The sequence below is a fragment of the Equus caballus genome, chromosome 2 (assembly GCF_041296265.1).
Source record: "Equus caballus isolate H_3958 breed thoroughbred chromosome 2, TB-T2T, whole genome shotgun sequence".
NCBI lineage: Eukaryota > Metazoa > Chordata > Mammalia > Perissodactyla > Equidae > Equus > Equus caballus.
In genome coordinates this window covers 66,142,952-66,165,603 of record NC_091685.1, presented here as the reverse complement: position 1 = coordinate 66,165,603, position 22,652 = coordinate 66,142,952, and the positions used below count along the sequence as shown (strand labels likewise).

At 46.5% G+C, this 22,652-nt stretch overlaps 1 protein-coding gene across 3 annotated transcripts; it reads right to left on the bottom strand.

The window, feature by feature from the left end:
• Nucleotides 1-938: 938 nt before the first annotated feature.
• NEIL2 (nei like DNA glycosylase 2) lies at nt 939-18,197 on the bottom strand. Of its 3 annotated transcripts, none has more exons than XM_070261322.1 (6): nt 17,909-18,123; nt 15,887-16,026; nt 10,886-11,001; nt 10,335-10,687; nt 5,766-5,962; nt 939-3,777 (listed from the first exon to the last, which is right to left on the bottom strand). In XM_070261322.1, the coding sequence occupies exons 3-6, from the start codon at nt 10,961-10,963 to the stop codon at nt 3,464-3,466; spliced, it is 942 nt and encodes a 313-aa protein (XP_070117423.1). In that variant the 5' UTR covers nt 10,964-11,001; nt 15,887-16,026; nt 17,909-18,123; the 3' UTR covers nt 939-3,463. The 3 variants fall into 3 exon arrangements, with proteins under 3 accessions (XP_070117423.1, XP_023492035.1, XP_023492036.1); XM_023636267.2 differs by lacking the exon at nt 15,887-16,026 and adding an exon at nt 15,568-15,841 and having other exon boundaries at nt 17,909-18,073; XM_023636268.2 differs by lacking the exon at nt 10,886-11,001 and having other exon boundaries at nt 17,909-18,197.
• Nucleotides 18,198-22,652: the final 4,455 nt, after the last annotated feature.

The following is a 22,652-nucleotide window of genomic DNA, read 5'->3' as shown; positions in this document are numbered from 1 at the left end:
CTTGAAGGTCGTTACGACCTCAAACATGATCAACTGCCAAATTGAAAGGCCTCTTCTCAATCATTCTCCTTCAACTCAGCATGATTCAACATTATGGACCATAAGCATCTACTCAAAGTTGTTTTTCCTCTGTTAGGTTTGATCTCTCATTGACTGGCTTCTCTTTCTTCTCTTGCCCCTTAAACGCAAGACTCTCTCTTAAGGTTTCACTGGGATTCTCATCTTCCTTCATGCTACATGATCACCCTTGTGAACCTTCTTTAACTGACCATCATGCTGAGAAAATTTCTCCAATCTGTGCCTCCAAGCCCAGCCTGCACTTGTGGGGAGCCAGCCCTACTTCCTAGTTAGGTTGTCCACACAGCTTAGATGGGGTGCAGGTCCCTCAAGCTCAGCATGCCTCAACTCGGATCCTCCTCCCCCACAGAACCTGCTCCTCTCCTTCATGATTTTCTGTATCATTTGGGAGGTGGCCTCCTCTGGCTCTCAGGTGCCAGGCTCGAGCCATCTTCAGCTCTTCCCCCTCTCCTCCCCTCCACATCTAGTCAGCTGACGGCCCTCACATCCCTCCCCTTTCCCACTTCCACTGCTGTTTCTAGTCCCATCACTTCTTTTCTTGACAACTGCAACAGCATTTTTCTCTCTTCTACAAATCACAATGGGTGTAGACCCACAGACCCACATGCAGGCCGCGGTGGTCAGCCCAGCCCAGCCCCCCATGTCTGTAGAGCCTCACCATCCCATCACTTCTTGTACTCTGGACCCACTGTATGACAGATGTTGACTTACAGGAAATGGTCTTTCTGGGTACCATCTTTGCCCCTAGCTTATGCCTGGCACTTCATGCTTATATTATCTCATATGGGTTAGAAAGATATATTTGAATGAAGAAAAAATATATATATATATACACACACACACACACACACACACATATCTTTATATAACACATACTTTATATACATAATGCGCAAGTCTGCAGACTCATCTAGATACAAACTTCAATCTATTACTCAAATAGTATTTTCAGAGCATCTGGTCTGGTAGTGGGATTTTACAGACTAATATAAGTTAAAAAAAAAAAAAAAAAAGGAAGGAGAGATGACCTGTGAGAAGTTGAAGATTTTCTCTAAAACCCTTTTGTAGTCTGTTACGGATCATTGTGTGTCCCCGGAGCCCCCAACCCCACCCTGCCAAATTCCTGTGTTGAAGCCCTAACCACACTGTGACTGTATTTGGAGATGGAGCCATTAAAGAGGCAATTAAGGTTAAATGAAGTCTTAAGGATGGGGCTCTAATTCAATAGGACTGGGGTTCTTTTAAGAAGAAACACCAGGAGTACCTGCACACAGAGAAGGGACCATGTGAGGACACAGCAAGAAGACAGTTGTAACTCAAAGGAACTTTAGAAGAAACCAATCCTGCTGGCACCGTGATCTCAGGCTTCCAGCCTCCAGAACTATGAGAGAGTAAACTTCTCTTGTTTAAGCCACCCAGTCTGGGATATTTTGTTACGGGAGCTCTAGCTGACTAACACATAAGCCAAAAGAACTGGCACTTTTTTAAAGAGAGATAGCTAAGGTGCAAGTGTGTAAGATATGTAAAATGTGACACAAAGGAGACATGAGGAAAGCAAGAAGGATTTAGATTAGCTATAAGAATGCCGTGACTAACAGATTGCTGATGCTGGCTGCAGGCGATGGTCTGAAGAGAAAACAGACAGTGGAGACGTACATTTGAATGCAGGTTCAAACGATGCTTTGAGAAGTTTTGGAGATCCTAATGGAAAATAATACCAATTTGTACACCATATTCCAAAGAATAGTAAAGGCAAAAAGGGTTTCATGGTAAAATAAGGTTTGGAAATACTGGGTAGCGCTAACTAAAACAGTCTGCTTTACTGTGGAACTTCCTGGAGCCTTTATGAGCTCCATGAAGCTCCAAGAGTGGGAGATGGCATGCAGTGTTTCTCAAACTTATTTGATCACAGAACCCTTCATCTGTAAGACACCACGGGTGATGCTTCCTCCTTGGATCACATTCCAGAGCTGATGGATCAAAGACAACTTGGCGACTTTGAGGGACATACCCCCAGTGACTTCGGCGAGGACTTGGCCACATCCCGTGGTGCAGCTCCCGAGGCCCCACATGGAGTGGCTACAATGGAGTGGGTGATCAGTGCACGCCCTTGGTCTGTTAACCGTGTGATCTTAAGCAAATTCCTCAGCCTCTCCAGACTTCAGTTTCCTTATCTGTACAAGGACATAAGACTGAGTACCTATCTTCATGGGGTTTTTGCAGATTATATGGCAAGAACTAAGCTAAGTGCTTTACATGCTAAGCACTCAGTATTTATTAACTATTACACAGGTTAGAGGTATGCTAGCAAGTGGCTTTTCCCACTGTTGACAACACTCAATGACTTAAGACAGATGAGAGTAAAGGAAAACCAGAAATATCAGCGACTGTTTTCAGTTTCACTCACACAAATCACTATCTTCTCCATGCCAGAGGCTGGGTCCACAGAACTGAAATCCATGTTTGCTTCACCAGATGTCCTGCCAGCGCAGGGCACCAGGGGCAGAAGAGCAGGTGTGTGTTCACCCCACTCCCAGCCCTGCTCCTTTCAAGGGGACCCATTAGGCCAACTCAACAAGTCCAACATGGCTGGCTGGCCACCTTCACAAAGATGCTCAGTTACTTGGTGTAAAAGTCTTTGCTGCCAAATAAAGACAGTAACAGAAAATAACAGAGGGCTTTATTTTTATGTCACTGTCCTGGTTTCTTCCAGCTGTTGCTAATAGCCTGACAGTGTGTCTCTACAACTCTTGCTTGATTCCAACATTGTTTAAATTATCAGTCACAAATATACCTCCTTGAAGAGAAAACAAGTAGCTTTTTTCTAAAGCCCACTGGGCACACCAGGAAAGTGGCCAGCTCTCCGGTCGCCCTCTTCCCTCCATCCCTTCTCCTGGCGTCTCCATCCCACGGGAAGAGACCAGGCAGCAGGCTGAATCCAAGCACTGCTCTCATGCTACTGCATCCTTACCCCTGGATCCCTCTAGGGCAATGAAGAAATGTTTCTTAAATGGAGGGCCTTAAACAACCGATGTTTCCAAAACAAAACCAAACACCTGCACAGCAATGTTGGGGCACAGCTGTTTTCCACCGGCTTTCAGTTTCATTGCCCCACTGTCCTGGGAGGTTTTTCATGATGATTTTTCTCATCTTTCACAATGGTAGAATTAGACAGGAAAAATCAACCAAACTAAAAAAGAAAAACATCTAGTCCTGCGGAAACTGTCTTAGACATAACTCCAGATAACAGTACTGACAATGCCCTGCCCCACCGTGCCCTCTAATTCCTGTACCCGGTCCCAAGCCCTGCCCACGCCCCTTTCTGGACACTCAGACATCACGGTCCCCAAAAGATGAGGTTCTGTGAAGAAGGTGCCCGAGCGTCTTAAGGGAGCTGGACTTGCTCCGGCTGGCTGGGTGGCAATCTGGGCTGGCACTGTGGGCACCACCAGGTGAGCCTCTGGAAGCCACCTGGAGGCCCAAAGGCCTCCTTCATGACCTGGTGCCCAGCAGGGCACTGCTCCTTCTGGTAGATCTGCGTGTGCTGCTGTTTGCCCTGGAACTTGCCCTGAAGCCAGTCTGCACTGAACTCCACCACATGATCCAGGAGGACCTCAAGTCGTGGAGGACTGAGGAGCGAACCGAGAGAAAGGGGATGGATCCCAGCTCTGTACAAGGCTTCATTCTTAATGATGTTCCCTGGAAGAAAGCAGGGAGAGGACAAGGGAAGAAAAAAAAGACACGTCCACAAGTTAATATAGTAAAGCGAAGCTGGTATGATGGCCACACGGGAGTGCCTCAGAAGACCTGGAACCAGCTCTGCCATGTACCAGGGGCTCCTGCACAAGTCACATATTCTCTGAGTCAACTTCCCTGTCTGCAAAGTGGGTTTGCTAACACTTACTTTGAAGGTTGTTGTGAAGATGAAATGGAATGAAATAAAACTCATGCGTGGCCCATGTTACAGCAAAGAGATTCTCAAAATGGGCTCTGAAACCTGACTGCCTGGATTTGAATCTGAGCTCAACCAGATCCTAGCTATGTGACCCTGGTAAGTTCCTTAGCTTCTTTAAATGTCAGTCTCCTTATGTGTAAAATGGAGATAGGTTACCTGGTTTTTGTGAGCAGTAAATGAGGATTTTCACACATACACATGCACACACACACAAATGCTGAGCACAGTGGCTGGTACATAAAAAGCACTCAATAAATATTAGCTGCTATTGTTTGAAATGTCGAGCAGAACGCCTGAAATACAGAAAGTGTTTGAAAGGTATTATTTTATTATTTTTCTACCCTTGCCTCATTCTCTGTGAAGCTAGCCTTGATCCCTCCTTCCAGGATCAACCACTCTCTTCAAAATGTTCCAACACTTTCTTGAACCTCTACCAGGCATTTATCACAATCTATCTCAAGTCACAGTGACCTGAGTCCATGCTTGCTGGGCCACCAGGCAACAGTCTCCCCAAGGAGAGAAGGTGAGCTTGGTAGAGGGCAGCCATTCAGCACGCGTGAAGTGAACAATGAATGAAATTACTGCTCTTTCCAAGAGCTTCATCATCACGCTCCTGGTTGCACATAAAACTTCTTTCTAAAATTCACTGGCGACCACCTGGATTCATGTCGGCTGTACCGTTTACTAACAATCTGTCCTTTGCTTTAGTTTCTTCATCTGAATAAAAGGAAAAGGAATAAATAACTATCTTACGCAATAGCAGTAAGGATGAAATCATGTGCCTGGCATGTTAGACTCATGGAGAAAATGTTGGCTGTTATACTACTGTTAGTAATAACAACAAGTTAGTAGAGCATTAGCTCTTGCTATATATACCCCAAAGGCACTTCTGGAAGCCTCTTTGCCCCTGAGGGTGCAGGGACTCCCACAGTCCTAACATGATGCAAGGCCACTATCTGGTGAGCCACCGAGGCTCCTCCCCATCATGAGGTGAGCTGTGCCTGCAGCAGACAAAATCAGGCCTTGGATATAAGGTGACTCTGCCATCACCAGCTCACCCACCTGCCTCGGCACATATCACAGGTGCACTTGTTCCCTCAGTGTGGCAATAAGAACGGTAGGTTCTTGTAGTCCAGCTAATTAGCTGTTCTAGTTTTCAAATGGCTCAGCTCTTCTCCCCACCTCAAAATGTTCACAGCTTCACTGCTCAGGACACTTGAACAGAGAGAGGGAAGCTGCTTCTTCATTCATGTCTTATAAGATCCCGATGTAGACCTGAGACATCTGTGCTTTGTCCAGCAGGCAGCTCCATCTGCCCAGGAGCGGCCCCCGTTAGCGAATGTCCCTTAGCAAGTGGCACAGCTTTCAGTTCCTGGCAGACATGGGTCCAGCACTTCCTGTGTACCAGGCACTGGGCCAGGCAGTGGAGGATCCAAGGAGAGAGGAGACACGACCCTGCCCTTTGGGAGGTCATGCTCACTGTGGCTGTCAGGCAGACTACAACCGATAAGACAAGTAGGGTGTGAATTCTGAAGGTAGGAGAGAAGCTAGAAATTACCTAATCTAACGTCCTCAGTTTAAAAACATGGGAAATGAAGCTAAAGAGACTAAGTGATCACCTCGAGACCAGCAGTGAGGGCACCACAGGGGTGGTTCTGTTTTGAGCCTTCCAGTCAAACGACCTGTCTATTAAATCACTCTGTGGGGCTCAACCCTTTCCCATCAGTCATACCTAAGCCTGAGAAGTATCTTTGGTCCAACAATGTATAGCAGACAGGCTGCTCCTGGCCCAGAGCTTCCAGGGCTTGTCCTCGATGGAACTTTTCAGACAAGATGTCAGAGGTGGGTCTGACCACTGGGGAAGAGCTCCAAGACATCTGACAATTATAAAATGCCAGGAAGCCACCACCACCAAAGTGCAGGACCAACCTGGGGAGAAAGAAAAGACTGTAAGTGCATACAACGGCAACTGTATCTAAGTAGAAAATGTACAGGTCACACGCACCTACAGCTCCCACTCCACAGTCAGGATTAACCTACAGAAGCTAAGGTCCCAAAGGAGAAAAGGGATGGCTCTGCCAGGATCATAAAAATCTCAGGGCTAAATGGAGTAATTAAAAGAAAACATACATATCTCTCCATTTGTCTGATCATAGCAGAACATGTTCACTGAAGACAATTTGGGACATATAGAAAAGTCTGAAGTTCAGGAGGTGTGGCTACCTGCATAAAAAGCAGGGCTTGTTAGGAAGGAGGGTAGAGAAATGGATGCTGAAGAGGAACCACTCCCAGGCAAGATTTACCAAGCAAGTGTGGGTACTCCCATGGGCTTCCTAAATCCCAAGGACAGAGGAGAAACCTTTGAACTTTGATAAAGAAACAACAGGTAACTTTGTAGGGGAACATAATCAGGCTGGAATTGGACTCCACATCTGAAGGAGAATGATTCATCTATCTGACCTAGGTGGTACTCTTATGTGAAAGTAAAAGGACAAATTTAGAGGAAGAGGGACTTGGAAAGACTATCTGCACAAAGTATCTGAGGTAATTAACTACTCAAGAATAAATACACACCCTGGGAAATTAAATCAGCCAGGATCTCAAGACAGGGGGAGATGAAGAGGACAGGACACAATGAGCAGCACTAGATTTTCTAACGTTTATTGTGAAATCCTAAAAGAATTATGATTATGATGTACAACTGAGAACTGTAATACAATGTCAGGAAAGAGTTCTTGAAACAAAAGATACCTATTAACATGTTTTTAATATTAATTAATTTAATTATATGTGATTAACAAGATAGTATAATTCATTCATTAACAATCTGGAACTAAAATTCTAAACCCTCTCGGCAAACGCAGGAGATGGGGTGGATACGACAGAAAAGAAGTCGTGAAGCAGAAATCTTTTAAAGGTCTCATCTCAGAGGAATGAAGGACAGTGAGCAAAATACCAGTTTCAATAATAAAGGAGAAGAATTATTAATTTAATGTTATTAAAAATTTGGTATTTATTAACTCAGAAAAAAATAGAGATATAATTTCAAAATAATATTATTAATAACAGAGTAAAGATGAATAGCAATACTTCCCAATTAACAGGGGTAAAAAAAGAAAAGAAACTTGATAAATCCAACAGAAGAAAAGGAAAGCTGGTACAAAACAGCAAATGGAAGAAAATCCAACGACCACGGTTATCCCAGTTCAAAACAAAGAATTTCAGTTTGAGTTTAAAGAGATACAAACCCAGCTACTCACCGTTTGTAAGGAGCATACCTAAAATAAGTAAGAACACACACCTACAACTAAGGGGAAAAAGACCAACGTGGGGGCCAGCCGAACACAGAGCAGTACTATTAACATCAAGAAAAGCAGAATTTAAGACCACAGGCAAAGAGAGGGTATCTTATTGTTTATTAATGAAGCTGCTATGAACCTCTGAGAAGCAGGGACCTGATGCCAGGGACCCCAGGGCAGCAAAAACAAATGAAACACTTAGAAAGAGGAGAAACCACATAAAACCACAATCACCCGGGGGACTTTAATGCCCCTCTTCCCAAGTTTGGCACCTTAAGTAAACAAAAAGTAGTCAGAATGGCTATTATCAAAAAGACAAGAAATAACAAGTGCTGGAAAGGATGGGGAGAAAAGAGAACCCTCAAGCACAGTTGGTGGGAACGTTAACTGGTGCAGCCACTAGTAAAAACAGTACGGAGGGTTCCCAAAAAATGAAGAATAGAACTACCATATGATCCAGCTATTCCACCTCTGAGTATTTACTAAAACACAAAAACACTAATTTGAAAAGATATATACACCACTATGTTCATTGCAGCATTATTTATAATAGACAAGAAATAGAAACACTTAAGTCCCCTCAACAGATGAACGGATAAAGAAGATGTGGTGTGTGTGTGTGTATATATATATATATATAAAATGAACTATTACTCAGCCATAAAAAAGAAGGAAATTTTGCCACTTAACATGGATGGACCTTGAGGGTATTATGCTAAGCAAAATACTCAGACAGAGAAATTTAAATACTGTATGATTTCACTCATGTGCAAACTAAAAAAAACAAAACAAATGAACAAATAAAATAAAAACAAACTCATAGATACAGAGAACAGATTGGTGGTCACCAGAGGTGAAGGGGTTGGGGAGGGAGAAAGAGGCAAAGGGAATCAACTATACGGTGATGGGTGATAACTAGATGGTAGTGGTGGATCACTATGTAGGGTGAACAATACCGAATCATAAAGCTGTACACCTGAAACTTATACAATTGTTTTAAAAGGTAAAAAAAAAAAAAAAATGAGCAAGCACAGAAAGATTTTGAGTTAGCAAAACAATAACCCGTTCTTAACATATACAGAATGTTTTACTTTTAATGAACAGAGTACCTTCATTTATGTACATAAAATATAACCACAGATCAATGCTGTGTTTGGCCGGCTGCAAATCTTAATAGATGCCAAAAGTCAAAAATCTACAGGCTGACATCCTGAACATAATCCAATAAAAAATTACAACAAAACAAAACAAAGGCCCAAACACTCAAGCATTTGGAAAATTAGGAAATATTTTTCCACATAGATAGAGTATATAAAACTAATATCATTTGTGTGAAAGACCAACAAAGTAGATAAAACTCTAGCAAACCTAATTAAGAAAAAAAGCGGAGGGGGGGGGGGGGGGGGGCCAGGCGCGTGGTGTAGCGGTTAAGTTTGGTGTGCTCTGCTTCAGCAGCTTGGTTTTGGATCCCGGGGAATGGACCTACACCACTCGCCATCCGTGCTGTGACAGTGACCCACATACAAAGTGGAGGAAGACTGACACAGATGTTAGCTCAGGGCTAATCTTCCTCAAGCTAAAAAAAGAAAAGAGGAGGATTCACAATGGATGTTAGCTCAGAGCTAAGTTTCCTCACCAAAAAAAGAAACTAAAAAAAAAAGAGAAAGAAAAAAGGGATACGGGGACAAAGCAAAATATAAAATATGAAGAATCAGAAAGGAGACATAACATGACAAGAAGAGATTAAAAAATAAGTGCATGATACGTGTAAAAATAAACATGAAAACCTGGGGTGAGCTTTGTTACTGGAAGAGCACTTCCATTCCCCTGGCTGGTGACTAACTCAGGAACCAGGGCAGGAGCCGGCTTCGGACCCTGAGAGGTTTGCTGGGAGCTCTGAGGAAGCTCCCCTTGCTCACCCAAACTTCTAGAACGACTCTCTCTCTCCCTCTTCTCTCGTGTGGACATGAGGCCGGGAACTGCGAGAGCCCCTTGCTGCTGGTCTAAGGACAAAACTAACACGCGGGAAAGTGAGAGGACTTGAAAGTCACAAGGACGTGAAGCCAGAAGCAGGGAACTGAGGCAACACCAAAGCTTACCCTCCCTGTGAGCTTCCCATCACGTGAGCCAAAAATCTCCTCACCACATAAGCCAGTCTGAGTAATTGTTACAGTCCAAAGCATCTGATTGGCCCTACATCATACCATAAATGAAGACTACAGTTCTGAACATTAAAAATATATATAATTATGAGATTTTAGAAAAGAGAAAAGTAGTGTGACTTTTGGGTAGAAGGGGCCTTGTTTAGCAAGAGGAGAAAACTTAAGAGCTACTCAGGAAAATACTGACCACTGACACAAAAAAATTAAAAACCCTGAATACCAAAACACACAAACACTGACTCGAACCAACACTGACACCACGTATCACAAAGGTTAACACATAATATCCAAAAGCCCCGACAAATTGATAAGAAGTACACGAACAACTCAGTGCCCGTGAGAATTCAGGCAGGCGAGCACTCTGGCAAGGCCACACGATGTTCATTCTCTCTGACCAGGAGTGACTCCTCTAGGAATCTACACTGAGGAAATAATCCTGAACATGGATACCGTTTTACGCACCAAGATATTCTTCTCAACATTGAGATTAAAACCCGGGACAACACTGTCCCTAAATTCAGAGCGTACTAGTCAAGCCACACAACGCGCTTCAGAGACCTCCCCCACTCAAGGGCCATGTTTGTTGGGAAAGTTGTCCCCTTCTCTGGGCTGCCCCAGGATGTCACCATCCCTCTCTGGGTGCACACACAGTCTACTTTCTACTATAGGCAGAGGGAGAAGTACCGTCTCTCTCCTCGGAAGCAGGCTACTGGGGAGGAGGTTGGATGTCCCCCGAGTACCCGCAGAGCCCAGCCCAGGCCCGCCCGGCATGGTGGGGGCTGTGTAGAACCCTGCAGAGCCTCAGACCACAGCCCTCGGCCTGCTCAGCCACGCCATTACCTTGGAACCGGGTCCCTCCAGTCTCCCCTCTTGTTTGCTTTCTTCGCTCTGGAGAACTCATTCACCCAAATGCTGCCAAACAAACCAAAGCGGACCTGCAGCCACCTCTCAGCTCCTCCTGCAGGGCCGTCTCCCCCTAAACACTCCAAAGCATCCTCTCCACCGGGGACAACAACCTCCCGGGACTGGGAGGGCTGGTCAGTGTTCTGGCTGTTGGGCCCCAAGGCCTGCTTTTGGTCCCCAGCCTCTTCCTTTCTCTCTCCTTTTTGTAGAGACTCTGGGAGTGGGTTGTTGCCAGAGGATCCGATTTCTTCATCTGGATCAAATCTAAGGAATAATTTCTTTCCGTGGACCTAGAAAAAAATGAACATGGTCTAAGCCTTTGGTATAGACTTGTTTGTGTCTCCCCAAAATTCATATGTTGAAAACCTAACTGGCAATGTGATGGTATCTGGAGGTGGGGCCTCTGGGAGGTGATTAGCTTATGAGGGTAGAGCCCTCATGAATGGGATTAGTGCCCTTATAAAAGAGACCCCAGAGAGCTCCCTCACCCCTTTCTGCCATGTGAGGACACAGCGGGAAGATGGCCATCTATGACGCAGGAAGTGAGCTCTCATCAGATACTGCATCTGCCAGCACCCTGATCTTGGACTTCCAGCCTCCGGAACTGTGAGAAATAAATTTCAGTTCTTCATAAGCCACCCAGTCTGTGGTACTCTGTTATAGGAATCCAAATGGACTAAGAGAGCCTTACAGACTCAGAAAGGGGAAGACAGAAGAGGTGCTTACAGACATTTATCCTAATGCAATTTCTCCCTTCTTGCCTCTTCCATGAAGCTTTCCCAAGTTGACTATTTTGGACTTGCCTTTTGCTCTTTGCTCCAGTGGTGTGGGCAGTTAGCATACGGTTTTCAATGTGATTGCAAGCTAATGGAATAACTAGATTAGCAATGAAATAGATCCATGCTAGACAGCACAGCCACCTAGAACACCTGAGGAGAAATGCTCCCAGTTTTTTCATGGATTAGCTAAGTAATAAGTACAAACTGTCATTCGTATATTAGAAATAATTAGCACACACACACACGGGCCACACACAAATTGACAGCAGCTAAAGACAACACATTGTAAAATTTGGTACCCCTCACCACCCCCCTGAAATTAGATTTGACAGAAGTAAGGGCCACAAGAGAACTCAATAAAAAAAACTACAATCAATAAAAATTGAATACTGACACAAAAATTGATCAATGAATCAAACCAACACCATTTCCTTTCCACGTATAAGGAAAAGAATTCACTTCATCCCAATGAAAATTATTTCAGTAAAAGAAAATGAGAATAGGGGATGGCCCCATGGCCGAGTGGTTAAGTTCGCGTGCTCCGCTGCAGGCGGTCCAGTGTTTCGTTGGTTCGAATCCTGGGCGCGGACATGGCACTGCTCATCAAACCATGCTGAGGCAGCATCCCACATGCCACAACCAGAAGGACCCACAACTAAGAATATACAACTATGTACCAGGGGGCTTTGGAGAGAAAAAGGAAAAAAATAAAATTAAAAAAAAAAAAAAAGAAAATGAGAATAGAAAATGTGTGTATAAGAATATTCCAGCTGCTTTGTATTCCATTTTCACACTGCTAGCTCTAGCATGTAACATGTATGTGGCCAGATCCTGGGATGGGCCTGTTGTACACGACCTGAAATTCACGGAGTCTTTTAAAGAGTTAAAACCAAAATATCTGGAGCCAGCCCTGATGGCCCGGCAGTTAAAGTTCGGCATGCTCCACTTTGATGGCCTGGGTTCGCTTCTTGGTCATGGAACCACACGATCCATCTGTCAGTTGCCATGCTGTGGTGGCAGCTCACACAGAAGAACTAGAACAACTTACAACTAGGATATGCAACCATGCACTGGGGTTTTGGGGAGGGGAGAAAAAAAAAAGAGGAAGACCGGCAATAGATGCTGGTTCAGGACAAACCTTTCCCTGAAAAAAAATAAATAAAAATCTGGCACTAATAATGGAAATGCCTGTGCTACTTTTTTGACCACCAAAGGTACAAACTTAAAGATCACAGTTCTGATATGATCAATTTGTCAATTAGTATAAAATTACAACTGCAGCAGACTTTTGAAATCCTCTCCCCAAAAGAGGGCATTACCTTTCTAAATAATTCCAGAATAAGTTATCTGCAAATCTGAGCACAGCCGTTTGCTGGCACATATTAGAAATGGTTTAACGGAGCTACTACATAAAAAACTGAGCAAGGAATTAAGTGGGCATAACAGAATTTGTTCCAGAAAACACTTTCTCGATGGAAATTCACCAACACTGGTATAATGTGGATGAAAGTATTTGTCAAATGACCCTCAGGGTCAAAACATTTACCTGGTCGAAAATCCCTAGGTCAGGATTTCCTTGTACGTTGTCCAACTTCGGCAATTTCTACTGTCCCTCTTTTAAATTCCTGTGACAATGCAGTTACTTCAATTAACTGATGGTTAACTGAGCTCATACTGTGTGCCAGGCAGTGTGCTAGGCTCTGAGGGCACACAGAGGAGTAAGTCTCCACTCCTTCCTTCTAGGAACTCGGTACTTAAAGGGAAGGAAGTTCTGACATATGCTACAACAGGATGAACCTTCAAAACATTATGCTGGATGAAAGAAGCCAGTCACAAAAAAACACACATTCCATGATTGCATGCACGTGAAATATCCAAAAGAAGGGAAATTTACAGAGACAGAAAATAGATTAGTGGGTGCTTATGGCTGGGAATGGAGGGTTGGGGCGAAATGGGGAGTGACTGCTAATGGGCACAACGTTTCTTTTTGGGCTGATAAAAATGTTCTAAAATTGATTGTGGTGATGGCTGTACAACTCTCTATGAAGATACTAAAAGTCACTGAATTACACATTTAAAAGGGTGAACTGTATGTTATGTAAATTACATCTCAATCAAGCTTTTAAGTATTTTTTAAAAACTGGAAGATTGAGTAAAAGTCTAAATATGTAGTGCGGTTTGATCCCTAGATCTCCCACCCCACCCAAACTAGGATGGGACAGAAACATTAACAGCCATGCGAGGACTCATTTATCTCCCACGCATCTGTTTTCAGGCAATGCCTGGAGTGTGTGCTCTGCGAAATGAGAGGATAAAACGGAAGAGAAGATGCTACGGACCATGTGTAGACAGACTGCTGCCTGTCTCCCAGTATCCCTCTCTTCTCTCCTCCCTACTAACAAATCTACTGATTGATGGGGACCTCAGTACACTCGCTAAAAATCTCCCAGCCTCCCTTACAGATGGGGTGGCCAGTGAGATGTACACAGGAGTGGTCAAATGTGGTTTCCAGAAACGCTCTTTAAAATGCTTACAGGTCTGTTCTGCCCTTTCCTCCTTCCTTCCTGCCTAGAATGCAGATGTAATGGTTAGAATCCCAGCTGCCATGTTACCATCATGAGGACGAGGGCCACACCCAGGGAGGGGAGAACAGGAGAAGCTTTGTCCCCAGTGATCTCATGTCATTCCCATACCACCCTGGACCACCTCCTCTGGATTTCGCATTACATGAAGAGGAAAGAAAAAAATCCTGACTTGTGTAAGCCACTCTTCTAAGTCTGTTATGAGTAATTAAATACTGATACAGCAACTAGATAGCTGACAAGGACAGTGAAGAGACATACCAGAAAAACAGCTGGCACAGAGTGGAGCCAGTATTTTCCCTGCCTCGTTAACCAACCTTGCTCATTCTATCTCCATTTTCCTCTCTGTAACTGCTTCTCAAACCTGAAATGCCCTTTCCTCTCATTTTGGTCCATCTAAATCCTCCTGCCTTCAAGGTCCAACTCAAGTCCCACCTCCTTTATGACATCTTTTCCTCCAGGCCCCAAGGACGCCATCTCTTCATGTCAAGGCCCTCAGCTGAGGCTTATCCGTATGCTCGCCTCCTCCCTATTTATTGTTACCTAACAGTTTCGCCTATGGAGACATATGTCTTACCTTCCAAGTTCAATTCTCAGTTCCTCAGGGGAGAAGACTGACCGACAGAAGCACAGAGAAGGGATCCCACTTACTACCCACTACTACTACATGCCAGGTAGTCCCCAAGGCCACCTCCTTCAGGCTTCCTTGGCCTCCTCACATCACAGACTGCTGCCTTGGTTTACTGGGAAAGCAGCTTCCAGTTCCATCTCAAGGCTCCCTTCCCACACACTCATCTGTCCACTCAGCCATTCAGTAAATATTCTCCGAGATGGCTCTGGGACGGGCACCATGCTAAGTACTGGGGATCCAGAGACGAAGGGATATAATCCTCCCCTGCGAACCTTACAGGACAGACTGGACAAACAGTCCCAATGCTCTTGTGGGAAGAACATGGACCTGGAGGTCAGGAGGCCTGGCCCCAGTCTCTGTCCCTTGCTAGCTACGTCAACTCGGGCTAAGTGCTCCCCTCTCTAAGCCCCTGTCTCCAAACACAGAAAATACAAGTGAATGTCTAGAAGACCTCTCCCAGTTCTAACCAGGAATGGTTTTACGGCCCCTGGGGAGTGTGTGTCTGCGTGGTAGGTAGTTTATCCCCATTTCACAACTGCAGAAACCAGAGCTAAGTCATTACGTAACTCGCCTAGGAGCACACAGCTGAGCAGCAGCAGAGCTCATTTATTTTTTCTACAGCCAATTACTATATGCTTCTAAGCACTCTAAGTGCCTAAGCACTCAGCTAGGCGCTCAGGATACCGTATTAATGAGGACACAGCCTCTGCCCTGTTTATCTGTCTCCTCCACTCAGCAAGCAACGCAAACTCAGCAATGAGGGTCCAACAGGAGGAAGCAGTACAGGGGGTCCTGGAAGCACAAAGAAGTCTCTCTCCCCCGACCTAGAGCAGGCAGGGCAGGCTTCTCAGAGAATGTGATGGCAAGGCTGAATCCAGAACAAAGACTAGGAATTACCACGATAACATGAGGGACAAGAATGGGGTCAGAGTCGGGAGGAAAACGAAGACCTGCCCAAGCAGGGGAGCAGACTGTCAAAATAAGGGGCAAGAAGGACTGTTAGAGGAGCTCCAGATAGTTCAATATGATTGGAAGAGAGAGTAAGAAGCAGGCTAGAGAGGGAGGCACGAGTCAGTCCACAAGGTACCCTGTGCCTCCCTTGAAGGAATTCTGACTTATGCCCAGGGCAAAGGTGAGTCGGGTGGAACCTAGATCAGAAGGCTTGGCTCTTTCCTTACCTCCTTGCTGGCCCAGTGGGATTAAACATGATTCCCAACCAAAGGTGCACATCAGAGTCAGCTGGAGTGATCAGAATCTCTAGCTCGTGCATGTATATTTTTTACAGTCCCACAGGTCACTGTGATGCTCACTTCTGGCTGAGAAACGTTGGATGGAAAGAGGAGGAGCTGCGTGGAGTCCGAGTGTGGGTGCCTTGGGTTCAAGGAAATGATGCATGAAAAGTCTTGAGATAAAATTCTAGGGGAGGCACAGCTGCTGATGAAGCCAGGACACCTGTGTGACATATCAGACAAGCCCAGCCTAAGAGGATGAACTCACCTGGGTGTCCTGGAGCCACAGGGACTGAAAGCTGGCAGGGTTTAGCTTCTTACTGCTGCCACCTGTTCTGACCACCTGCTGCCCCACAAAGGGGGAGACCAAATGGTGAAACTTCCTCACAGATGGCCCTTCTGGCATCCCTGCAGGCAGAAATGGGGGAAAGAGGCCACTGACTTAGCTAGTTTTTTTCTAGCAGTTCTAATGGGTGCCAAACTCCAAGCTTTCAAGCAGCTACTTTTTGCCACCAACTTTAAGAGTATCTATGGCCAAAAAGGGAGTGTGGCTGGGGAGGGCAGTCAGACCAAAGAGAAGGACCAGCTGTGGCAGGGCGCAGGCCAGCTTCCCAAGAATGGTTTCCCTTTCCAGCCCTTCTCATCTTTCTTCAGGCAGCAAACACTTATTAAGCACCAACAGTGTGCTCAGCATCATCTCATGGGCGCCCTCCGCTCTGATCCTGTGGCAGCTTGAACAGGAGCTGGACTTTGCTACTTTTTGCCTGTACTGTGGGCCCCTAACTCATCTCCACACTTTCTCTGTCCTCTCCTTTCTGCCCCTCAAAACCAATCCTCCCAACCCACTGCTGCTGATTTATTTGCCCCTTCAGCGGAGAGATGGTCACAGAAGAGAAAGCTGTAAGGGACACAAGGACATATGTGGATCCAGCTCTTCCAGGACCACGCCCTAGTAGAGGCACGGTGGATGTGATGACAATGCAGAGCTCAGAATCAGGACAAGTGCAGGCATGGGGTCATGTTGGTTCAGAGCAGGGAGAGGCCACATCCAACTTAACTACAAATAATTGTCCACGGTAAGTGAGGAACAACTGGGGTTCCTCAGGTAGGGTTATCTGTGACCCCCATCTCTCCCTGCTCCAAATCATCCAAGTTCGCTGAGAACTTGTGCATAAGGCGTCCAGGTGTCTGAGTCTGAGTGGTCTGCATCCCGCCTGTCAGACACAGAAGTGCCCCCCACCCTTACCCAGGGGACGCTACTTAACCACCTGCTCCTCACCTGCACAAGTTTCTATAAGTTATGATGAAAACCCAAAGAACTAAGGAGGTACCTGGCATGGTGGGAGCTACTGTATTTCAACAACTCTAAAAAACATTTTAAAATCTCTGAAATGGGGATGCCTCTTACAATCCATGCTTTCGTCTAGTTTAATTGGCAGCACATTCACGGACGTGTATTTTAAATTTGATGCTACTTAGAGTCGCTAAAATGTAGAAATATTTCCCCTAATCAAACCTTCAAGACACTCAAGAGGCTATCCTGACAAAACCGCGGGGCCGCAAGGAGGCTTGCCATTCCGCAGCCGACCTTAACCTCAACCAGCTCTCCGTGCCCTGGTCATCTCCAAAAGAGGAAGCTTCTGGAAAGCCTCCCTCTGAAGCGCACTTAGTCCTTAAAAATCTCTCGACACCCGGGCATGTTTCTTTTAGGTATATTTACGGAGCTGGAAAACTGAGCAGCAAGTTGCCGCTACCATCGCCTTAAAAGATTAGAACCAGAAGGGAAAGAGATTTGGTGGACAAACCATGCCCACCTTCAAGTCCCCTCCCTCAAGCTGTTCACCGCGGCGAGGCTGGGTAATGGCTCGCTATCGGACCACGCTGAAAGCAGGAGAGGAGAGGGGCGTCACCTGCGTCCTCTTTTCTAAAGTCAATCATTCATTCCCGGAGGGAGAGTCTAAAACGGCTGCTTTTCCCAACTCTCTTGGGGGTCAGCGGGGAGAGAGGTGGACCCAGAGACGAGGCTGGAGGGCCCTGGGGGCCTCGCAGCGGGGAAATGCACGGAGGCACAGTGGCAAACAAACAAATTCGGCCCGGGGCGCGGGCTCCATCAGGGACGCTTCTAAAACGTTCAGTAACTCAGGTTCCACGCCGCGAACAGGGTGAGGACGCCGCGCGCAGGCCGCCGTACGGCCGGGGAAAGCCCTGCCTTTAGGATGGAGGGCCCGCCGGCCCGCTCCCCCAGCTCCCCGCCGCGCAGGCCACGGGGAGCGCGGCCGGCAGAACTCACCGGCTCCGGGCCCGCGGCCCCTCGGCTCGGCCCTGCAAGGCCCAGCGCCGGCGAAGGCGGGGACGAGTCGGCCGCCGCGGAGGTCGGTCCGCGGGTTGGGGTTGGGGGCAAGGGGCGTGGCGCCACGCTCCTCCCTCGGGGGTCCGGGCGCGGGGGCAGAGCGGGGCGCCGCCCCGGGGTGAGCGCTGGAGGCGGGGCTCTGTCCTGGAGCGGGCGGGGCGAGCGCGCGGCTCCTCCCCTAAGAGGGCCGCTGGAGGCTGGGAGGCGGCCGAGGGTCGGTGTCGAGCGCGGGGGTGGGAGGCGGGCGGAGAAAGACCGAGACGGAGCCGGTGGTGGAAGGAAGCCAGCCGCCCTTGGAAAGTGGATTGTCTTACTGAGACAGACGGTTATAGAGAAAAGTTGCTGAATAGGAGCGCTTTGGTTGTTTCAGGCAGAGGCGAGCTTTTGAGCTGATTTGACTCGGCTTCCAAGCCCAGCGAGGTAATTGTGAAAAAGAAACAGGTTGTCAGGAAATTGTCATGAAACTTTTGGAGGGGGGGGGAATCTTTCACTTTATGTTATTTAAATATTATTATTTGAATTTTTACCATAAACAGATTTTCCTTTAAAAGTAATATTTGTATATTAAATTATCTCAAAGAATAAAAGAGAGAAAATAGTAGACTATTTCAAAATAAGTATGTTCCTTTGTTAGCTCTCCAAAGAGGATGAGGAGCTGACACTTTCCAAGAAGTCAGCAGGGAAGTTCAGAAGTGCAGGAGCAGGTATTCCAGAAACTGTCCCGGATGGCAGGCACCCTGGACCATAGCTGAGTCCTTGGGAGGACTTGGCCAGCACGGGGAGGCAGGCCCAGTCCCTCCTCGGACAGGTGGCCTTCTGAAGGGGCGAGGGCAGGAAGTGAGGAGAGGAAGGCAGGGAAGGCCTGGGGTGCTGGTACCCACGGTCCTCAGCACACAGGAACTCTAGAGACAGAGGTGAGATTTGAGGACATGGAGTTTCCAAGAGGGATCCCCCCAGAGCCTTCTGGTCTCCCTCTTTCTCTATCTGGCCTCCTCTGGAGAACATCCCTATCACAGGATGCCCCCTGCTGTAGGATCGGGCACACCCCACCAGTAGCTGCTGGAGCCCCCAACTCCCCATTCTGTAGACCCTGGCTGAGCTGGGAAGGACGGCAGAACCATAATCCCTGCCTCACCTCTTGGAATGAATGCCTGGTGCCTAAGAGGACTCTGCTGAGGCCAAAGGGGTATACAGTTGAGAAACCAGATGACTCTGTTGTCATTTATAATAGTAGCTGTTTGTTGAGCACATACTGTGTGCAAGATACCAGTTCTAAGCTCCTTACATATGTTGCCTCATTATTAGCCGTGGGAGACAAGGAAGTCACAATATCTAAATCTATTCATGTGTTAAGTGGGATATCTATTTCACGGTGTTACTATGGAAATATAAAGCAGGGCTTCTCAAACTGTAATGTGCATATGAGTCACCTGTGAATCTTGTTTAAATGCAGACGCTCACTCAGGTTTGTAGCAGAGCCCAAGATTTTGCCTTTCCAACAAGCTCCCAGGTATGCTGCTGCTGCTAGTCCTAGTCCGGGGACTGCACTTGGAGCAGCAAGGATTTAGAGCACAGCGCTTGGCAGTTGGGAGGCACTCATTAAATATTCTTTGGATGAATGATTAAGTGAGATATCAGATACAAAACACTCATACACTGTAAAGTGCGATGCAAGTGTATGCAATCATTCTAAGACAATACGGCTAGGGAATCTGCCTGGAAAAGAGCAAGCTCCTAGAAGAGAAATGTAGAATAGCAGTGAAGAACCCTGTTCCTGCATCTGGCAACGTGGGTCCAGATCCTACCACTCAGCAGGCAGAGCTTGGGCAAGTGATTTAACCTTTCCGTACCTCAGTTTCTTCAGCTGTAAAATGGAGTGAAATGCCTCCCTCACTGGACTACTGTGGGATTTACTGAGATGATTCACTTAAGCCTCTTAGCACTGGGCCTGGCATATAGTAACAGCTCAATACATTTTAGTTATTATTTGCCTCCTGAATTGGAGGCAACCCCAAAGCCCACAGGAGTCCGGACCTCAGCACTTATGGGGGTCAGTGCCCAGCTTTCTAAGGGCCAAGGAGCCAATTCCTCCCTTTTCCTTTGTGCCCCTGATTTCTCCAACAGGGTTAAAGTTTTAATGAACGTGAAAATCGATTAAAATACAACCACCTCAAAGACAGCAAGAAAGGAAGTGAAGGAGACAAGCAGTAGGATCCGGTGAGGAATCAAATTGCCAATGGAAGCGTGTGGGGATTCTGACCACACTGAGGAGGTTTCCCATGTTCCTGGAGGCACCTGGGGAGCAACAAGGGCTGAGAGTGAGGCTCCTGGGGCTGTTCTGGTTGCCCCTCTTTTGGGCTTGTAATTGTGGACAATAAGCCCTATCCCTTGGTTGGTTCTGGTCCTTTTTTCATCATGTCTAAATTGGGAGAATTTGGAACCAAGGATTCTCCCCAGCTTCTAGAAAGATGATGAGAGACTTCATCTTGGAGTGGGACCCAGACCCAGGCTGTGGGGGTTTCCAGCTTTTAGGTTTCCACTTGTTAGGAGAGGCAGGGGTGGGGTATAAAAGCCCAGATTCTGGAGTCAAATAATAGGTGTGGTTTGAATCCTGATTTTGCACGTACTAGTCCTGTGACCTTCAGTGAATTTCTTAAAATCCATGGGCTGTATCTTCTTCGTGTGCAAAACATGGTTGGAAGGATGTATAAATGTTTTATGTGGCTATGTAAAGCCACGCACAGCGTTTGATGTGCAGTAGCGCTCCATTAGTAGTAGGTACTTAACTTCAGCAGAATTTCTGGACTGATTGAAGTTGAGATTGCTTGGAAATCGAGCTGTTACATTCTGGAGGCCACAAGGGAGAGAACATTGTTGCCCCCACATGGTGAGCACGTTAACTGCAAGGACAGCTCCTTCACGCCCATCTCAGGGGCTCCCTAGTGAGGCTAGGTGCTGCTCTTCCTCACGCCAGCTCTGTGGCCTTGGGCAAGTTCCCTTGATGATGGTGGGACAAGAGGACTTGGACCAAATGATCTGTGAGACCTCTTATGATCTGTAAGTGACTCAGGCAGGATCTCCCAATCCTTTGGAGAAAAAGGTGTCCTTTTTCCTAGGGGGGTTCAGTTTTCTTTCCGTTCCTTTAGACTCTCCCCAGGCCAGTTATTGGAAACCTTTGCAATGCTAACTTCCCCAAATCCTTAGCAGCTGTGTCCTGTAACCCCATTGTACTCCCATAGACCCCAGACCTATACCCTCCTGTAAGGAAAGGGCTACCAGGAATTCCTCAGCCCTGTCCTTGTGTGAAAAACTAGGTTTTAGGCTGCAGGACGTCCCAGGTACCTAGAGAAGCTCCAGGGGCCTTGACAGCTGCCCTGGGACTGTTTGACTTCTTGACTTCATAGCGAAACGGGAAGATTTACTCTGGGCCCGAATTGTCCAACCACGTGCCAGGACACCCTAGACAGAGCTGACCTGGTCAGTTTAACCACCACAGCCTTGCAGCGTGGACTAAACCAGAGGCTGAAAGCAGGAGTTCTTAACCTGGGGTTTAAGGAGAAGTTTCCAGAGTTCGTAAAACCCCTAAAATGGTGAATGGTATGCAAAATCTCAGGCAGTGTGTCCCTGTCTGGGAAAGTGGGCATGGCTTTTGTTACATTTTCGGAGAGGTCTGTGACCTCAAAAGTTAAAAAACCACTGCTCCAAATTGCAGAAATGACTTTGAGTGTTCTCTGTGCAGGACCCTGCGGGAAACCTCGGAGGTGTGTTCCAGTTTGGTAACCCGTGGGCGCTCTCACCTCTCATCAATGCGGCTGGATAGTGAGGGGAGACACCAAGCTCATTTGATGGATTGAAGAAAACACACCTGAACTAAAGCATAGCATGCTTTCGTCTTCAGTGTGGCAGCCATCGAAGACTGAAGATGTCTTCCATCACTTCTGCTTCCCTCACTGGGATTAGCTTCCAGAACCTATAGACCATTCAATACCTCTCCACTGAGGGCAAATTTCTATTCTTTGAAGAAGCATTTAGAATCAAGACTGGTGACAAAAATTGGTCAGGTGATCTAATTGTTTGGGGCCCCAAACTAAATGTGGCTAAGAAGCAATAAGTCCGGTTCTCTTAGGGTGATAGGATCGCATCCTGAATACTATCTAAAGGGAGTTCCAATATGTTTTTGCAATGGCTGCAACATTGGAGTAAGTAGTTTCCAAGGTGGCTGCTGTGAGAGACAGTGCTCATCTGGATGGATAGTTTCTGAAACATTTTTAAACCTCATTACTTGGGTCACAACAAAAGTACTGTTTTCCACTTGGAGAACATCAATCTGGAGTCTCCAGAAGGAGCATTTTTTCAAATCTTGGGGCCCTGAAGTTTCATCTGTACCAAGAAGAGTGTGTAAGACCCAGAGAGAGGTGAGCCACGTTCCTCCAGTTTGTGGTTTCAGAGCTGCTGGCCCACAGTCCTGGATGCTAGATCTCATTCAGTGTGACTCCAGGGAATCATTTCTTTATATCTTTTCCTGACCATCCTCACAGCATGACAGAGTACCAAAAAGGAAAGGGGACTTCTGCTCCTCGTATGATACAGATATCACAAGGATAATTTCAGATTATTTGAGCAATCATGACTGCTTAGAACTCAAAGGGACCTTAAAGATCCTCTAGTCCAAAACATTTTACTG